Source organism: Hyperoodon ampullatus (assembly GCF_949752795.1).
Source record: "Hyperoodon ampullatus genome assembly, chromosome: 6".
In the NCBI taxonomy this organism is placed as follows: Eukaryota; Metazoa; Chordata; class Mammalia; order Artiodactyla; family Ziphiidae; genus Hyperoodon; species Hyperoodon ampullatus.
In genome coordinates, this window is record NC_136919.1 from 106,200,076 (window position 1) to 106,221,986 (window position 21,911).

The 21,911-nt window shown below is 37.2% G+C and overlaps 1 protein-coding gene across 1 annotated transcript in view; it reads left to right on the forward strand.

The window, feature by feature from the left end:
• Window positions 1–13,953, forward strand: part of ZNF169 (zinc finger protein 169) — a gene marked incomplete at its 5' end in the record, with an annotated part of 87,495 nt that extends 73,542 nt beyond the window's left edge. Inside the window, one exon of the mRNA XM_079706144.1 lies at window positions 13,765–13,953. Within this exon, the coding sequence (XP_079562270.1) occupies window positions 13,765–13,769 (5 nt within the window). The 3' untranslated portion in view covers window positions 13,770–13,953. The remainder of the gene's footprint in view (window positions 1–13,764) is intronic.
• Between the last annotated feature and the right edge of the window lie 7,958 nt (window positions 13,954–21,911).

The following is a 21,911-nucleotide window of genomic DNA, read 5'->3' on the forward strand; positions in this document are numbered from 1 at the left end:
GGCTTCAGAGTTGCTAGATGAACTCTTGAAAACAACTGCCTAGGAAATCAGGAAGATGATGTATCAACAAAGAATATCAACAAAGAGACAGAATTTATTTTAAAAAAGCAAGTGTGGAGCTAAAAATATAACTAAATTGAAAATTTCACAAGGGGGGTTCAAAAGAAGACAGGCAGAGGAAGACATCAGCAAACTTGAAGACAAATCATTTGAAATTATTAGTTCTCAGAGCAAAAAGAAAAATGAATGAAGAAATGTGAACAGAGCCTAATGGAATTATGGGAATCCATAAAGACTTTATGGGAATCCAGGAAGAAAAAAGAGCGAGGAAACAGCAGAAACCCCATCTGAAGGAATAATGGACAAAAACTTCCCAAACTGTGAAATACTTGGATATAAAAAAACAAAGAATCTTGAAAGAATCAATAGACAAGTGACTCATCATGTATTAATGATCCCAAACAAAATTTTTAGCAGATTTTTCAGCAGAAACCTTCCAGTCCAGAAGGCACTGGGATGTGTATTTAAAGTACTGAAGGGAAAAAAAAAACCTTATAAATTGAAAATCCTATATCGGCAAAACTGTACTTCAAAATAAAGGAGAAATTAAGGCATTCCAAGATAAACAAAACTTGGAGAGAGTTATTATCATTAGAACTTCCCTACCAGAAATACTAAAGGGAGTCCTTCAAGCTGAAATGAAAAAATGCTAGACAAGTAGCTCAAAGCTAGAAGAAAATATAAAGTTCTCTGGTTAAGGTAAATACATAGGGAAATATAAAAAACATGAGTACTGAAACTTGGGTTTGGAATCGCACTGTTTATATATTATAGGATTAAAAATATAAAAATTAAAAATTAACATAATTTCTATGTTAATCAGTACACAATATATAAGGATGTATTTTTTAACATCAATGACAGACTGGAGGAGTGGTGCTGTGAAGGAGGAGAATTTTTATATGATATTGAAGTTAAGTTGTTGACAGTTTAAAACAGATTGTTATGACTTTAGGATATTGTATGTAATCCCTGTGATAACTGCAAAGAAAAGATTTACAAAGTATACAGAAAAGGAAGTGAGAAAGGAATCAAAATGTGTCACTACAAAAAAAAATCAAATAAACACAAAAGAAGGCAATAAGGAAGGGCCCCAAATTTTATGAAACATACAGAAAACAAATATCACAAATGACAAAAAAAGTCCTTCCCTATCAGTAATTATTTTAAGTATAATGGATTAAACTCACCAATTAAAATGCAAAAGCTGGCAAAATGGATATAAAACAGAATCCAACTATAAGCTGTCTATGATGTCTGCAAGAGATTCAGTTTCAATTTATGGACATACAGAGCTTGAAAGTGAAGAATGGAAAAATATCACATGCAAATAGTAGCCAAAAGGGAACAAGGTGCCTATACTAATATCAGACAAACTAGACTTTAAGTCAAACCTCTTACAACGGACAAAGAACAAATTTATATAATGAGAAAAGGATCCATTCTCTAAGAAAAAATAAAAATTATAAACATTTGTACCAGAGCTCCTTAATAGATGAAGCAAACAGTAACAGAAGGGAGATACAGTGAGAGCTGGAGACTTTGATAGCCTTCATTCAGAAATGGTGGAGAACAACCACACAGATCAGTAAGTTAACAGAAGACTTAAACAACAGTATAAACCAAATGGAGCTAACAGACACATATATACACAGCTCTCTACCCAATGATAGTAAATTACACATTTTTCTCAAGTGTACATGTAACATTTCCAGAATAGACCATATGTTAGGCCACAAAACAATTCTTTTTTTTTTTTTTTTTTTTTTTTTGCAATACGCGGGCCTCTCACTGTTGTGGCCTCTCCCGTTGCGGAGCACAGGCTCTGGACGCACAGGCTCAGCGGCCATGGGTCACGGGCCCAGCCTCTCCGCGGCATGTGGGATCTTCCCAGACCGGGGCACGAACCCGTGTCCCCTGCATCAGCAGGCGGACTCTCAACCACTGCGCCACCAGGGAAGCCCAAAACAATTCTTAATAAACATTAAAACTACTGAAATCACAGGGCTTCCCTGGTGGCGCAGTGGTTGAGAGTCCACCTGCCGATGCATGGAACACAGGTTTGTGCCCTGGTCCGGGAAGATCCCACATGCCACAGAGCGGCTAGGTCCGTGAGCCATGGCTGCTGAATCTGTGAGTCCAGAGCCTGTGCTCTGCAACGGGAGAGGCCACAACAGTAAGAGGCCCGCGTACCCCAAAAAACAAAAAAAACTACTGAAATCACACAATGAATCTTTTGCTATCACAATGGAATAAAACTAGAACTCAGTAACAAAAGGGAAACGAAAATTCACAAATATGTGGAAATTAAGCAGCACGCTTTTAAACAACCAATGGGTCGAGGAAGAAATTACAAGAGAAACTACAAAATACCTTGAGACCAATGAAAACAAATACGGGATGCAGCACAAGCAGTGATGAGAAGGAAATTTATAGCTGTAAAGGCTTACATTAAAAAAGAATAAAGATCTCATATCAACAATCTAACTTTTTGCCTTAAGGAAGCAGAAAAACCTTAACCCAAGGACAGCAGATGGGAAAAATAATAAATATTACACCATATATAAATAAAACAGAAAAACAGTATGGAAAGTTGATGAAACCAAGAGCTTGTTATTAGAAAAGATCAACAGGTATCTCAAGATGGTCACACAAGAGACTCCTGAATTTCCTTCCTTCCATGGATGCACTGAATATACACCTACACACAGATCAGTTCCTTCTGAAATATATCAAGAAACTACTTTAGTAACTCCTACACATTGGGAAACTGAGAAAATACCCACTCAGAAATGTATAGGAAAGGATGAGACACACTCTTACTATAAACCCCACCCAAGAACACTGCCTTAAAATCTTTTTGAAACCACCAACTCCAGCCTCTTCCCAATTAGTGCAGTGTTTGGACCGTATTTCTAATGTCCCAACTTTTAAGGCTGCTGCCTGAGGGATGGGCCCACAAATCATCTAGCTCTGAGAGCCAAAAGGGCTTCCCTTCACAAGTCCCATAGTATTATAGCAAACAAATAAGCAGTTTTTACAAGGTGCTTGAGCACTCCCTCTGGCTATCTCCCCAAGCCCAGAGCAGGGGGAACACACACAAACGGTTATCTCCCAATTTCTTCCTGGAAGGTGTGGGACTACATACTTTCCCAGCTACTGTCTGAGGGTCCAGCTTCTAATCAGCTTGCATTTCAGCTGACTGGAATCCTGCCCAGAGCCCAAAAGAGCCAGTGGGTACTTACTCTGCACTCTCCCTCTAAACTGCTTCAACAATAAAGCCAAGTCTCCTGCATGGCCCTGGAAGGAGCTTGTCTACACATTTAGAACCCTGACTTTAAGAACTGCCACCTGAGGGATGGACCCCAAAATAACCTACCACTGAAAGTCAATTGGTCTTGCATTCATGAGTCCCACAGTACTATAGCAAACAAAGAAGGAGTTTTTAAATGGGTGAGGACTACCCATATCTATACACCCAGACCCAGCATGGAGGGAGAGGACAAAAAAATGCCCATCTCCCAATTTCTGCCTGGAAGGAAGCTGTATATTTTCCTAGCTGCTGCCTGTGGTTCTGGCTTCCAGTTAGTCTGCATGTGGAAGCTCACTGGGATCCTTTTGTGAGCCTGGTAAAGCTGGTGGGCATGTTCCCTGCTATCTCCCCTAGCTCCAAGTAAGACCAAATTTTTATCTTCTCTCCCAGAAGGAGCTTGTCCACATATCTAGCACCCCAGTTTTCAACTGCCACCTAAGGGACTAGTCCCCAAATCACCTAGCTCTGGGAGCTGAAAGGGCTCGGCATTCACGAGTCCCTGGGACCACTAAAAACAAAGGCAGTTTTACTTGGACACAGAACTATTTCCCTTGGCTCAGCACAGAGTGAGGAAGCAAAAACATCCAGCTCCTGGATTCTTGATAGGGGCTAGACTACATATGTCATATTCTGACTTTTGCAGCTCCTGCCTGATAATTGGGCTTCCAATTAACCTGCATCAGGGAGTTAAAGCGGCAGGCAACTAGCAGCTGTCCAGGAGCCTAAACAGGCATATGAGCATTAACCACATCTTTGAGGACACTGATGGGTCTTAGAACACCCTCAACTATGGAAGCCACTAAGAACAAAGACAATGATTTCAACAACCAGGCCAGGCTGATTAAGGAGGTTCATATCCTACACAAGGCCAATCTGTCAAAACTGGGAAAAGTGGCTGTTTTATACAAAAACCAACACAGAGTGTCAAGGAAAGTAAAGAAACGGGGATGTTTCAAACAAATAAACAGATCTATAGGAGCTGACCTTAATGAAGTGGAAATAGGTGAATTACTCAACAGCAAGTTCAAAATAATGGAAATAAAGATGCTTACTGAGGTCAGGAGAATAAAGCATGAACAAAGTGTGAGTTTCAACAAAGAGACAGAAAATATTAAAAAGTACCAAACAGAAATCATAGATTTGAGGAATAAATGAACTGAAAAATTCAATACAGGGCTTAGCCAGCAGACGAGACCAAATGGAAGAAGGAATCAGACAAGAATCAGACAAGGCAGTCAAAGTCATCCAATCAAAAGAGCAAAAAGAAAGAAGAATAGAAAAACATGAAGATCACTTAAGGGATACTATTAAGTGGACCAATATATGCATTACAGTTCTTCAAGAAAGAGAAGGAAAGAAAGGGCAGAAAGCATATTCAAAGAAATAATGCCTAAAAACATCCCTAATGTGGGGAAAGAGATATGCAGATTGAGGAAGCCCAAAAGCCTCCAAAGAAGCTTAATCTAAAGAGACCTACACAGAGACACACTATAATGAAATTATCAGAAGACAGAATCGTAAAAGCAACAAGAGAAAAGCAACTTGTTCATACATGGGAATCCCCATAAGATTAACAGATTTTTCAGCAAAAATGTTGCAGGCCATAAGGGATTGGGATGATATATTCAAAGTGTGGAAAGAAAAAAAAACTGCCAAGAATACTCTATCCAGCAAACTTGTCCTTTAGAATTGGATAGACAGAGTTTTCATAGACAAACAAAAGCTGAAGGAGTTTATACAAAAGTTGTTCAGAGGAGTTCTTCCATCTGAAATGACAGCATGTTAATTAATTAGGAAAATGAAAACACATGAAAGTATAAAATTCATGGGCCAAAATACAGTTAAGTTCAGAATACTCTAATATTGTGATGGTGATGTGTAAACCTCTTATAACTTTAGTATAAAAGTTCAAAGACAAAAATAACTGCATATTTTCTTAAAGGATTCACAATATAAAAAGATGTGAATTGTGATTTCAAAGCATAAAATAAGAAGAGGATAAAATTGTAGTGCTTTTGTATGTATTCAAAATTAAGTTATCATCTTAAGATAGTCTGTCATAACTCTAAGATGTTGTATGAAAGCCTCACGATAACAAAGAATCAAAAACCTTTAGTAGATACCCAAAAGACAGAAACAAGAATCAAAGCATACCATGACAAAATTATCAATTCACAAAGAAAGACAGCAAGAAAAGAAGAAAGGAATAAAAGAATGACAAAAAAGCCAGGAAACAATTAATATGATGGAATTAGTAAGGCCTTACCTGTCAAAGATTCCTCTCTATGCAAATGAATTAAATTCTCCCATTAAAAGATATAGAGTGGTTTTATGAATTTAAAAAAAGACCCAACTGTCTCCTGATAACAAGAGTCTCATTTCATCTTTAATGACACACTTAGACTGAAAGTAAAGGGATGGAAAAAGATATTCTATTCAAATGGAAACCAAAAGAGAGCAGTGGTAGCTATACTTATATAAACTTGAAATCAAATAGTGTAACAAGAGACAAAGAAGGTCATTATATAAAGATAAAGAATAAATTTATTTATAAAGAAGACATACAATTAGACATTTTTATTCCTCCAACATCAGAGCACCCTAATATATAAAGCAAACAGTAACTGACCTGAAGCCAGGAAGAGGCAGCAAATCAGTATTTCGGGACTTCGATACCCCATTTTCAACAATGGATAGATAATCATCCATAAAGAAAATCAATAAGGAAACACTGGACTTAAACCAAACATAATACCAGATGGACCAAACAGGCATATGCAGAAGAGATGAATACACATTCTTCCCAAGCATACACGGAATACTCTCCATGATAGAACATGTCTTAGGTCATAATATACCTGAAATCACTGTATCTTTTCCGACTACAATGGTATGACACTAAAATCCATTATAGAAGGAAAACCAGAAATATCACAAATATGCGGAGGTTAAACAACAGGCTCCTGAACAAAAGGGTTGAAGAAGAAATCAAATGGCAACGGACAAGATATTTTGAGACAACTGAAAATGAAACACAACATACTAAAACTTATGAGGTGCAGCAAAAACAGTTCTAAGAGGGAAGTTTATAATGATAAAAGTCTACATTAAGAAAAAAGAAAGGTTTCAAATAAACAACCTAACAAAAACAACAACTAAAAAACCTCAAGGAACTAAACAACATACTAAGCCTAATGTTATCTGAAGGAAAGAAATAAAAATTAGGGCAGATATAAATGAAACAGGGACTAGAAATACAAGAGATGATCACTGAAACTAAGAGCTGTTTTTTAAAAGATTAGAAAAAAAAAGATGTGCAAGCCTTTAGCTAGACTAACTAGGCAAAAAAGAGAAGACTCAATATTATCAGAAGTGAAAGGGGATATATTACCACTGATAACACAAAGATAAAGAATCATAAGAAATTACTATGAGCAATTTTATGCCAACAAATTAGATAACCTAGAAGAAATGGATAAATTCCTACAAACATACAACCTACCAAGACTGAATCATAAACAAATAAAATATATGAACAAATCACTAGTAAGGAGATTGAATCAGTAAATAAAAAACCTCTCAACCAAAAATAGTTCCAAGACCAGATGGCTTCACTGGTAAATTCTACCAGCACTTTAAAGAAATTAACCATTCTATCTCAAACTCTTCCAAAAAACTGAACAGGAGGGAAAACTTCCAAACTCATTTTACAAGGCCAGTATTACCCTATTACCAAAGCCAGGCAAGCACACTACAAGAAAAGAAAATTAACACGCAACATCCTTGATGAACACAGATGCCAAAATCCTCAACAAAATATTAGCAAAGAAACTTCAACAGCACTTTGAAAGAATCATACACCATGAGGAAGCAGGTTTATTCCTGGGATGCAAAGATGGTTCATCACATGAAAATCAATAACTGTGATATCGCACATTCATAAAATGAGGGATAAAATCATATGATCATCGCAATGGATGCAGAAAAAGCTTTTGATAAAATTCAACATTATTTCATGATAAAAACTCAGCAAATTATGTATAGCTGGAATGTAATTTATTATAATAAGGGCCATATATGACAAGACTACAGTTAACATCAAATGCAACACTGAGAAGCTGAAACAAGGAATAGGATCCTCTAAGATCAGGAACAAGAAAGGATGCAACTCTCACCACTTTCATTCACCATATGACTGTAAGTCCTAGCCAGAGCAATTAGGCAAGAAAAATGAATAAAAGGCATCCAAATTGTAAAGTTATAAGTAAAATGATTCTGTTTGCAGGTGACATGATATTATATGTGGAAAACCCTAAAGACACTGCAAAAAAAAAAAACTGTTAGAACTAATAACTGAATTCTGTAAAGTTTCAGGATCAATATACAAAAATCAGCTGCATTTGTATAACAACGAATATCAACTAACAATGAGTTATCAGAAAGAAAAATTAAGAAAATAATCTCACTTTCAATAGCATCAAAAAGACTAAAATACTTAGGAATAAATTTATCTAATGGGGTGAAAGATCTGTACACTGAAAAAGATAAAACACTGATGTAAGAAATTGAAGAAGATACAAACAAATGGAAAGATATTCTGTGTTCGTGGATTGGAAGGATTAATATTGTGAAAATGCCCATACCATCCAAAATGATCTACAGATTCAATGCGGTCTCTATCAAAATTCCAATGCATTTTCTAGAGTAATAGAAAAAAAAAATCCTAAAACTCGTATGAAAGCACAGAAGACTCCAAAAAGCCAAAGCAATCTTGAGAAAGAAGAACAAAACTGGAGATATCACACTTCCTGACTTCAAACTGAAATACAAAGCTATAGTAATCAATTAAGTACTGTATTGGCATAACAGAGATCAACAAAAAGGAATAGAGATCTTAAAAATAAACCCATGCATATATAGTCAATTAGTTTTCGGCAAGGAAGTCAAGAATAAACAATGGGAAAAGGAGAGTCTCTTCAATAAACGGTTTTTGGGGAAACTTCATAGCCTCATGCAAAAGCCACATTACGCCAGACATAAAAATAAACTCAAAATTAATTAAAGACATGAACATAGGACCTGAATCCTTAAAATTCTTAATAGAAAATTTAGATTTTCTATTTCTATTTCTATTTCTTGACATTAATCTCATCAATGTTCTTTTGGATTTGATACCGAAAGCAAAGGCAACAAAAGCAAAAATGTACAAGTGGGACTACATCAAACTAAAAAGGTTCTGAACAGAAAAGGTAACCATTAACAACAAAAAAAGCAACCTATGGAATGTGAGAAAATATCTGCAAATCACATATCTAAAAAGAAGTTAATATCCAAAGTATACAAGGAGCTCATAAAACTCAGCAGTAAATATATCAGATAACCCAATTTAAAACTTGGTAAAGGACCTAAAAGGACATTTTTCCAAAGATGACAAACATTTGGGCAACAGGTATATGAAAAGCTGATTGACATCACCAATCATCAGGGAAATGCAAATCAAAACCACAATGAGATATCACCTCACACCTGTTAGTATGTGTATTATGAAAAAGACAAAAAATAAATGCTGGTGAGGATGTGGAGAAAAGGAAATATGTGTGCACTCTTGTTGGGAATGTAAATTGGTACAACCAGCACTGAAAACAGTATGGAGATTCCTCAGGAAAATAAAATTAGAATACTGAGCTATTTGTAATGAGGTGGATAGACCTAGAGTCTGTCATACAGAGTGAAGTAAGTCAGAAAGAGAAAGACAAATACCGTATGCTAACACATATATATGGAATTTAAGAAAAAAAAAAGTCATGAAGAACCTAGGGTTAAAACAGGAACAAAGACACAGACCTACTTGAGAAGGGTCTTGAGGATATGGGGAGGGGGAAGGGTAAGCTGTGACAAGGCGGAGGAGAGGCATGGACATATATACAGTACCAAACGTGGGGTAGATAGATGGTGGGGGGCAGCCGCATAGCGCAGGGAGATCGGCTCAGTGCTTTGTGACCGCCTGGAGGGGTGGGATGGGGAGGGTGGGAGGGAGGGAGATGCAGGAGGGAGGGGATGTGGGAACGGATGTGTGTGTATGACCGATTCACTTTGTTATAAAGCAGAAACTAAAAAAAAAAAAAAAAAAAAAAAAGAGCAATACCATTTTTAAATGTTGGGTAAGCCCATGTCAAATAAAGGAAAGAGAATAATTATTTAATAAAATAAAGTAAATCATAAAAAAAGAATACCATGTGATCCAGCAATTCCACTTCTGCTCATATAGCAAAAAGAAACAATATTTTTTAGGAATTCCCTGGCTGTCCAGTGGTTAGGACTTCATGCTCTCAGTGCTGAGGGGAGGGCCTGGGTTCAATCCGTGGTTGGGGAACTAAGATCCCACAGGCCACGTGGTATGGGAAAAAAACAAAAACAAAAACAAAAAAAACCCTCTGAAATGTTATTCACACTAATGGTATGGAAAGAACCTGCCTGTCTCTCATAGATGAATGGATAAACAAAATGTGATACACACACACACACACACACACACACACACACACACACACAAATATACACACATAACATACACAGTGGGATATTATTCAGCCTTAAAGTAAATCTTGACACTTGCAAGAACATGAATGAGCCTGGAGAACATTATGCTAAGTGAAACAAGCCTGATGGAGAAAAGACAAATACCGCATGGTATCACTTATGTGTGGAATCTTAAAAAAAAAGGTGGAATCATAGAAACAGAGAGTAGAAATTGTTGCCTGCAGTTGGGCATGGGGGGAAATGGGAACACGTTGGTAAATGGTTACAAATTTTCAGTTGTAAGATGAGGGATAAAATGAAGGAATAAGGTCTGAGGAGCTAATGTATAACATGGTGACTAACTGATGATGCTGTATTCTGTAACTGAAAATTTCTGAGAGAATAGAATTTGTGTCCTCACACACAAAAAGTAAATATATGACAGGTGATGGGTATGTTAATTAACTTGATTGTGAGAATCCTTTTACAACATATACGTATATCAAATAATCACGTTATATGTTTTAGACATATTACAGTTTTGTCAGTTATGCCTCAAAATAGCTGTAAAAAGAGGAAGACGATAAACAAAATTGACAAAACTAGTTAGACTGACTATTAAAAAAAGAGATAAGAGCAAAATATGTAAAATCAGAAATGAAGAAAGGGGCGTTACTACCAATTTTATAGAGGTTAAAAGGCTTAAAATAGAGTACTATTAACAGTTGTATACCAACTAATTTGATAACTTAGATGAAATGAACACATTCCTAGAAACACACATCCTACCAAGAAATACAAAATCTGAACAGATTTAGAAGTTAAGATGTTGAATCAGTTATCAAAAATCTCCCAACAGCTGAACGCCCAGCACCAGTTACCTTCATGGTGAATTTTACCAACTATTTAAAGAAGAATTAATACCAATCCTTCTCAAGTTATTCCAAACAATGTAAGAGGAGAGAATGTACCCTCACTCATTATATGAGGTTAACATTACATCAATGACAAAGCCAAAGCCACTACAAGAAACATACACTACAGGCCAATATCCCTTATGAATACTGATGCAAAAATCCTTTAAAAAATAATAAGAGACGAAACAGCCCATTAAAAGGATTATACATCATGACCAAATGGGATTTATTCTTGCAATGTAAGGTTGGTTCAACATATGAAAATCAATCAATGTGGTATAGCATGTAAACAGATTGAAGGGACTAAACTCCATGTGATCCTATTAATTGATGCAGAAAAAACATTTGACAAAATTCAATGCCATTTTATGATTAAAAAAAAACTCAACAAACCAGGAATAAAAGTTGATGACTTCAACATAATAAAGGTCACAGACGGAAAACCCACAGCTATTATATTCAGTGGGGAAATCTTTCTCCCTAAGATCAGGAACAAAGGAAGGATGCCTGTTTTCATCACTTCTATTCAGCACAGTACTGGAATTCCTAGCTAAATAAATAAGGCAAGATAAAAAATTAAAGGCATCTAAATCGGAAAAAGAAGAAATAAAATTATATTTGTTCACAGACCACACACATGCACCAAAAAAACCCTGTTAGAATTAATAAATGAATTTAGACAAGTTGCCAGATATAAAATCAACACTCAAAAATCCGTTATGTCTCTATACACTAACAATGAAAAGTTTGAAAAGGAAAGGAAAAAAAATAATACCATTTGAAATATCATGAAATATAGTAAAATACTAGGAATAAGTTAACCAGGGGGATAAAAGACATGTACATTGAAACTAGAAAACTTTGCTGAAAGAAATTAATGAAGACACCAATAAATGTAAAGGCATCTTGTGTTCACAGATTGAAAGACTTAATGTTGTTAATATGTCAATACAACCTAAAGTGATGTACAGATTAAATGCAATCTCTTTAAACATCAGAGTGGGGTTTTTTGAGACATAGAAAAATTCTTCCTAAAGTTCATATGGAATTTAAAAGGCCTGAATAGTCAAAATAATGCGGAAAAAGAACAAAATTTGAAGTTTCACATTTTTTGATTTCAAAACTTACTACAAAATCACAGTAATCAAAATAGTATTGGCATAAACACACATATAGGAAGGAGAATAGGCCAGTGGAATAAAATAGAAACCCAGAAGTAAAGCCGTATATACATCACCAAATGATTTTCAACAAGAGTGCCAAGACCACCCAATGGGGAAACAATAGCAATTTCAATAAATGGTACTGGAAAAACAATATCCACACTCAAAAGAATGAAGGTAGATCCTTACCTTACACAACATACAGAAATTAACTCAGTGAATCAAAGACCTAAATGTGAGACCTCAAACTATAAAACTCTTTGAAGAAAGTGTTGGGAAGAAAACCATGACATGAAATTTGGCAAAGAGTTCTTGAATATGGCACCAAAAGTGGAGGTAATAAAAGAAATAGATAAACTTGCCTATTCAAAATTTTAAAATACATCTTTCATCAAAGGATAAAACCAACCTGCTGAATGGGAGAAAATATTTGTAAATCCTATAGCTGATAAGGTTAATATCCAGTATATATAAATAACTGCTTCATCTCAACAATATTTAAAAAAAAGTCTATTTAAAACTTTCGCTAAGGAGTTCAACAGATGTTTCTCTGAAGAAGGTATATTAAATGGTGAATAAGCACATGAAAAGATTCTCAACATTAGTAATTATTAGGAAAATGTAAGTCAAAGCCACAAACAAAAACCACCTCACACCCACTGGCTACTATTAAAAAACAAACAAACAAAAACAGAAAATACCAAGCATTGGCAAAAACGCTTGTACACTGCTGGTGGGTATGTGAAATGGTGCACACAGAAAGGAAAACATTATGGTGGTTCCTCACAACATTAGAAATAGAATTACCATATGATCCCATAATTTGAGTTCCTATTAAATACCCAAAAAGAATTGAAATTATGAACTCAAAGAGTTATGTGTTCACCCATGTTCATAGCAGAATTATTCACTATAGGCAAAAGGTGAAAAAACTCAAGGGTCCATTGAGGGATGAATGGATATACAAAATGTGGTATATACAAACAATAAATTAATATTCAGTCTTAAAAAGGAAGGGAATTCTGCCACATGCTACAACATGGATCAACCTTCAGGCATTATGCAAAGTAAAATAAGCCAGTCATAAAAGGACAAATACCGTATGATTCCACTTATATGAAATACATAGAGTAATCAAATTCACAGACACAGAAAGTACAATGGTGGTTTCCAGGGGTGTGGGGGCAAGGGAAATGGAGAGTTGTTGTTTAATGAGTACAGACTATTATAGTTTTGCAAGATGAAAAGTTCTGTGGATGGATGATGGTAATGATAGCACAGCAGTGTAAATATATTTCATGCCTCTGGCCTGCACTCTTAGATTGTTAAGATGATAAATTTTATGTTATGTATATTTTACCAGAATTTTTTTAAATAAAGGAAAATTAAGACATTCATATAAAGAAACACTGAAGAAGTTCATTACTAGTAGATAGCTCAATAAGAACTGTTAAAGGAATCCTTCAGGCTGAAATGAAATGTAACTTGAAACCATATGAAGAATTAAAGAATAATGGTAAAGGTAACTCCACTAAGTTTAAAAGGCCAACATATTTGCATTTAGGGTTTGTAACACCTCGTTTCAAAAGTTGATTTAAAAGACAAATATATAAAATAGTAATTATAAGGATATTAATGGGCACACAATACATGAGGATGTAATTTGTGACAAGTGCAGTGTAAACAAGGATGCGGGATGTAAATAAGCAGAATTTTTGTTATTATCAAATGAAAATGTTATTAATTCAAATCTGTTTTTTCATAAAATTAAAATGTTTACTTCAACCCCTAGAATAAGCACTAAGAAAAATACCTCAAAAATATACAGAAAAGAGGAGCCGGAGGAAGATGGCGGAAGAGTAAGACGCGGAGATCACCTTCCTCCCCACAGATACATCAGAAATTCATCTACACGTGGAACGACTCCAACAGAACACCTACTGAACGCTGACAGAAGACCTCAGACCCCCCAAAAGGCAAGAAACTCCCCACATACCTGGGTAGGTCAAAAGAAAAAAAGAATAAACAGAGACAATAGGATATGGACGGGACCTGCACCAGTGGGAGGGAGCCGTGAAGGAGGGAAGGTTTCTACACACTACAAGCCCCTTCGAGGGCGGAGACTGCAGGTGGCGGAGGGGGAAAGCTTCGGAGTAGCGGAGGAGAGCACAGCAACAGGGGTGTGGAGGGCAAAGCAGAGAGATTTTGGCACAGAGGATCGGTGCCCTCAGGCACACACCAGCCCGAGAGACTTGTCTGCTCGGCCGCCAGAGCGGGCGGGGCTGGGAGCTGAGGCCCGGGTATCGGCTTTCAGTCGGAGCGCAGGGAGAGGTCTGGGGCTGGCGGCAGGAAGAGAGCCTGAAGGGGTTAGTGCTAGCCCGGAGGGAGTCCGGGGAAAGGGTCTGGAGCTACCGGAGAGGCAAGAGACTTTTTTTCCCTTTTGTTGCCTGGTGCGCGAGGAGAGGGCATTCCCCTCCCTCCCCTCTGCCTGAGTGAGCCAGAGCCCCCGAATCAGCGGCTCCTTTAAACCCGTCCTGTCTGAGCGAAGAACGGACGCCCTCCGGCGACCTACGCGCAGAGGCGGGGCCAGGTCCAAGGCTGAGACCCGGGAGCTGTGAGAGCAGAGACAGGGAAATCTCTCTGTGCAGCCTCCGAGGCAGCGGATTAAAGCTCCACGGTCCATTTGATGTGCCCTGCGTCTGTGGAGTGCATGAATGGACAGCGAATCATCCCAAATTGAGGAAGTGGACCTTGAGGACAAGATTTAAGACTTTCCCCCCCCCTTTTTTCCTCTTTTTACAACGAATTATCTCAAATTAAGGAGGTGGACTTAGCAAGATTTCGGACTTTTCGCCCTTTTCCTCTTTTTACAACGAATTATCCCAAATCGAGGAGGTGGACTTGGAGAGCAAGATTTTTGATTTTTCCCCCTGCTCTCTTTTTGTGAATGTGTATGTGTAATCTTCTGTGTAAGATTCTCTCTGTATAGCTTTGCTTCCACCATATGTCCCAGGGTTCTTTCGGTCCGTGTTGTTTTTCAATAATTACTTTTTAATTTTAATAACGCTACTATATTTCATACTTTATTCTATTTTACTTTACCTGCTCTTTCTTTTTTTCCTCCCTTCCCTTCCTCCCTCCCTCCCTCCGCTCCTCCTTTCCTTCTTTCTTTTTCTTTCCTCCATCCCTCCCTCCCTCCCACCCTTCTTCTTTCCACTTTCTTTTTCTTTCCTTCCTCCCTCCCTCCCTCCCTCCTGTCTTTCTTTCTTTCTTTCCTTCCTCCCTCCCTCCCTCTCTTCTTCCATTCACTCTTCCTTTTGCTTTCATTCCTCCCTCCCTCCCTCCTTTCTTCCCTTTCTTTCCATCCTTCCTCCCTCCCTCCTTTCTTTCTTTCTTCCTTCCTTCCTTACTTCCCTTCTTCCTTTCTTTCAATCTCTCTTTCTTTCTTCTACTAATTATTTCTTTCTACTTTTTCTCACTGTTATTCTGAGCCGGGTGGATGAAAGGCTCTTGGTGCTGCAGCCAGGAGTCAGTGCTGTGCCTCTGAAGTGGGAGAGCCAACTTCAGGACACGGGTCCACAAGAGACCTCCCAGCTCCACATAATATCAAGCAGCGAAAATCTCCCAGGGATCTCCATCTCAACACCAGCACCCAGCTTCAGTCAACGACCAGCAAGCTACAGTGCTGGTCACCCTATGCCAAGCAACTAGCAAGGCAGGAACACAACCCCACCCATTAGCAGAGAGGATACCTAAAAACATAATAAGGCCACAGGCACCCCAAAACACACCACCAGACGTGGACCTGTCCACCAGAAAGACAAGATCGAGCTTCAACCACCAGAACACAGGCATTAGTCCCCCCCACCAGGAAGCCTACACAACCTACTGAAACAACCTTAGCCACGGGGGACAGACACCAAAAACAACGGGAACTGCGAATCTGCAGCCTGCAAAAAGGAGACCCCAAACACAGTAACATAAGCAAAATGAGAAAGCAGAAAAACACACAGCAGGTGAAGGAGCAAGATAAAAACCTACCAGACCTAACAAATGAAGAGGTAATAGGCAGTCTACCTGAAAAAGAATTCAGAATAATGATAGTAAAGCTGATCCAAGATTCTATTTCCCAGATCCAAAATCTTGGAAATAGAATAGACAATATGCAAGAAACAGTTAACAAGGACCTAGAAGAACTAAAGATGAATCAAGCATCGATTAAAAACACAATAAATGAAATGAAAAATACTCTAGATGGGATCAATAGCAGAATAACTGAGGCAGAAGAACGGATAAGTGAGGTGGAAGATAAAATAGTGGAAATAACTGATGCAGAGAAAAATAAAGAAAAAAGAATGAAAAGAACAGAGGACAGTCTCAGAGACCTCTGGGACAACATTAAACGCACCAACATTCGAATTATAGGGGTTCCAGAAGAAGAAGAGAAAAAGAAAGGGACTGAGAAAATATTTGAAGAGATTATAGTTGAAAACTTCCCTAATATGGGAAAGGAAATAGTTAATCAAGTCCAGGAGGCACAGAGAGTCCCATACAGAATAAATCCAAGAAGAAATACGCCAAGACACATATTAATCAAACTGTCAAAAATTAAACACAAAGAAATCATATTAAAAGCAGCAAGGGAAAAACAACAAATAACACACAAGGGAATCCCCATCAGGTTAACAGCTGATCTCTCAGCAGAAACTCTACAAGCCAGAAGGGAGTGGCAGGACATAATTAAAGTGATGAAGGAGAGAAACCTGCAACCAAGATTACTCTACCCAGCAAGGATCTCATTCAGATTTGATGGAGAAATTAAAACCTTTACAGACAAGCAAAAGCTGAGAGAGTTCAGCACCACCAAACCAGCTTTACAACAAATGCTAAAGGAACTTCTCTAGGCAAGAAACACAACAGAAGGACTATACCTACAATAACGAACCCAAAGCCATTAAGGAAATGGGAATAGGAACATACATATCAATAATTACCTTAAATGTAAATGGACTAAATGCTCCCACCAAAAGACACAGAGTGGCTGAATGGATACAAAAACAAGACCCATATATATGCTGTCTACAAGAGACCCACTTCAGACCTAGAGACACATACAGATTGAAAGTAAGGGGATGGAAAAAGATATTCCATGCAAATGGAAATCAAAAGAAAGCTGGAGTAGCAATTCTTATATCAGACAAAATAGACTTTAAAATAAAGACTATTAGAAGAGACAAAGAAGGACACTACATAACGATAAAGGGATCGATCCAAGAAGAAGATATAACAATTGTAAATATTTATGCACCCAACATAGGAGCACCTCAATACATAAGGCAAATACTAACAGCCATAAAAGGGGAAATCGACAGTAACACAATCATAGTAGGGGACTTTAACACCCCACTTTCACCAATGGACAGATCATCCAAAATGAAAATAAATAAGGAAACACAAGCTTTAAATGATACATTAAACAAGATGGACTTAATTGATATTTATAGGACATTCCACCCAAAAACAACAGAATACACATTCTTCTCAAGTGCTCATGGAACATTCTCCAGGATAGATCATATCTTGGGTCACAAATCAAGCCTTGGTAAATTTAAGAAAATTGAAATTGTATCAAGTATCTTTTCCGACCACAATGCTATGAGACTAGACATCAATTACAGGAAAAGATCTGTAAAAAATACAAACACATGGAGGCTAAACAATACACTACTCAATAATGAAGTGATCGCTGAAGAAATCAAAGAGGAAATTAAGAAATACTTAGAAACAAATGACAATGGAGACACGACGACCCAAAACCTATGGGACGCAGCAAAAGCAGTTCTAAGGGGGAAGTTTATAGCAATACAATCCCACCTTAAGAAACAGGAAACATTTCGAGTAAACAACCTGACCCTGCACCTAAAGCAATTAGAGAAAGAAGAACAAAAAACCCCCAAAGTTAGCAGAAGGAAAGAAATCATAAAGATCAGATCAGAAATAAATGAAAAAGAAATGAAGGAAACGATAGCAAAGATCAACCAAACTAAAAGCTGGTTCTTTGAGAAGATAAACAAAATTGACAAACCATTAGCCAGACTCATCAAGAAAAGAAGGGAGAAGACTCAAATCAGTAGAATTAGAAATGAAAAAGGAGAAGTAACAACTGACACTGCAGAAATACAAAAGATCATGAGAGATTACTATAAGCAACTCTATGCCAATAAAATGGACAACCTGGAAGAAATGGACAAATTCTTAGAAATGCACAACCTACCAAGACTGACTCAGGAAGAAATAGAAAATATGAATAGACCAATCACAAGCACTGAAATTGAAACTGTGATTAAAAATCTTCCATCAAACAAAAGCCCAGGACCAGATGGCTTCACAGGCGAATTCTATCAAACATTTAGAGAAGAGCTAACACCCATCCTTCTCAAACTCTTCCAAACAATATCAGAGGAAGGAACACTCCCAAACTCATTCTACGAGGCCACCATCACCTTGATACCAAAACCAGGCAAGGATGTCACAAAGAAAGAAAACTACAGGCCAATATCACTGATGAACATAGATGCAAAAATCCTCAACAAAATACTAGCAAACAGAATCCAACAGCACATTAAAAGGATCATACACCATGATCAAGTGGGGTTTATTCCAGGAATGCAAGGATTCTTCAATATACGCAAATCAATCAATGTGATACACCATATTAACAAGTTGAAGGAGAAAAACCATATGATCATCTCAATAGATGCAGAGAAAGCTTTCGACAAAATTCAACACCCATTTATGATAAAAACCCTGCAGAAAGTAGGCATAGAGGGAACTTTCCTCAACATAATAAAGGCCATATATGACAAACCCACAGCCAACATTGTCCTCAATGGTGAAAAACTGAAACCATTTCCACTAAGATCAGGAACAAGACAAGGCTGCCCACTCTCACCACTCTTATTCAACATAGTTTTGGAAGTTTTAGCCACAGCAATCAGAGAAGAAAAGGAAATAAAAGGAATCCAAATTGGAAAAGAAGAAGTAAAGCTGTCACTGTTTGCAGATGACATGATACTATACATAGAGAATCCTAAAGATGCTACCGAAAAACTACTAGAGCTAATCAATGAATTTGGTAAAGTAGCAGGATACAAAATTAATGCACAGAAATCTCTGGCATTCCTGTACACTAATGATGAAAAATCTGAAAATGAAATCAAGAAAACACTCCCATTTACCATTGCAACAAAAAGAATAAAATATCTAGGAATAAACCTACCTAAGGAGACAAAAGACCTGTATGCAGAAAATTATAAGACACTGATGAAAGAAATTAAAGATGATATAAATAGATGGAGAGATATACCATGCTCCTGGATTGGAAGAATCAATATTGTGAAAATGACTCTACTACCCAAAGCAATCTACAGATTCAATGCAATCCCTATCAAACTACCACTGGCATTTTTCACAGAAGTAGAACAAAAAATTTCAAAATTTGTTTGGAAAAACAAAAGACCCCGAATAGCCAAAGCAATCTTGAGAACGAAAAACGGAGCTGGAGGAATCAGGCTGCCTGACTTCAGACTATACTACAAAGCTACAGTAATTAAGACAGTGTGGTACTGGCATAAAAACAGAAAGATAGATCAGTGGATCAGGATAGAAAGCCCAGAGATAAACCCACGCACATATGGCCAACTTATCTTTGATAAAGGAGGCAGGAATGTACAGTGGAGAAAGGACAGCCTCTTCAATAAGTGGTGCTGGGAAAACTGGACAGGGACATGTAAAAGTATGAGATTAGATCATTCCCTAACACCATACACAAAAATAAGCTCAAAATGGATTAAAGACCTAAATGTAAGGCCAGAAACTATCAAACTCTTAGAGGAAAACATAGGTAGAACACTCTGTGACATAAATCACAGCAAGATCCTTTTGGACCCACCTCCTAGAGAAATGGAACTAAAAACAAAGATAAACAAATGGGACCTAATGAAACTTCAAAGCTTTTGCACAGCAAAGGAAACCATAAACAAGACCAAAAGACAACCCTCAGAATGGGAGAAAATATTTGCAAATGAAGCAACTGACAAAGGATTAATCTCCAAAATTTATAAACAGCTCATGCAGCTCAATAGCAAAAAAACAAACAACCCAATCCAAAAATGGGCAGAAGACTTAAATAGGCATTTCTCCAAAGAAGATATACAGACTGCCAACAAACACATGAAAGAATGCTCAACATCATTAATCATTAGAGAAATGCAAATCAAAACTACAATGAGATATCATCTCACACCAGTCAGAATGGCCATCATCAAGAAATCTAGAAACAATAAATGCTGGAGAGGGTGTGGAGAAAAGGGAACACTCTTGCACTGCTGGTGGGAATGTGAATTGGTACAGCCACTATGGAGAACAGTATGGAGGTTCCTTAAAAAACTAAAAATAGAACTACCATATGACCCAGCAATCCCACTACTAGGCATATACCCTGAGAAAACGATAATTCAAAAAGAGACATGTACCAAAATGTTCATTGCAGCTCTATTCACAATAGCCCGGAGCTGGAAACAACCTAAGTGTCCATCATCGGATGAATGGATAAAGAAGATGTGGCACATATATACAATGGAATATTACTCAGCCATAAAAAGAAACGAAACTGAGCTATTTGTAATGAGGTGGATAGACCTAGAGTCTGTCATACAGAGTGAAGTAAGTCAGAAAGAGAAAGACAAATACCGTATGCTAACACATATATATGGAATTTAAAAAAAAAAAAATGTCATGAAGAACCTAGGGGTAAAACAGGAATAAAGACACAGACCTACTTGAGAATGGACTTGAGGATATGGGGAAGGGGAAGGGTAAGCTGTGACAAAGGGAAAGAGAGGCATGGACATATATACACTACCAAACGTAAGGTAGATAGATAGTGGGAAGCAGCCACAGAGCACAGGGAGATCAGCTCGGTGCTTTGTGACCGCCTGGAGGGGTGGGATGGGGAGGGTGGGAGGGAGGGAGATGCATGAGGGAAGGGATGTGGGAACAGATGTATATGTATGACTGATTCACTTTGTTATAAAGCAGAAACTAATAAAAAAAAAAAAAAAAAAAAAAAAATATACAGAAAAGAAATGAGAAGAGAATCAGAATGGTAAACTAGGAAAAATGTCAATCAGAAAAGAATGTAATAATGAAGGAACTGAAGAACAAAAAGGATATAAGATATCTAGAAAATAAATAGTGTAGAAGTAGAAGTAAGTTCAAAGGACTCAGCATAGAATCAACACAAAGAAGACTACACCCAATCACGTTATAATCAAATTGTTAAATGTGAAGTAGAAAGAGAGAATATTTAAAGGAACAGGAGAAAAGTGACTTGGCACATATGAGGGAACTCCCAGAAAACAATTTTTGAATGTCTCAGCAGAATCCTTACAAGCCAGGAGAGAGTTGGATGATATATTCAAAGTACTGAAAAAAAAAAAACGCTGTGAGCAAAAATGACCATACCTAGCAAAATTATGCTTTAAAAATAAAGGAGAGATACAGTCAACAAAATCTAAGAGAGTTCATCACTACCAGACCTGCCTAATAAGAAATGCTTAAGAGAGATCACTTTGAAATGAAAACATGTTAACAGAAATGCAAAAGCAAACAAAAACATAAATTTCACTGGTAAACTCATACACACACACACACACACACACACAAATATAGCATAATTACACTGTAATGGTGGTGTATAAAGTACTTTAACCCTGATATAAAAGTTAAAATTTTTAACAATATAAGAAGAAGGGAACTGACTATAAGGACACACAATTTGGGTGAGAGTAAAAGAATAGATGTTTAGAACTACACGATTTCTAGGTGGCCTTGAGCTAACCACAAAGAAAAGACCTATTATAAATAAACAAAAGATAA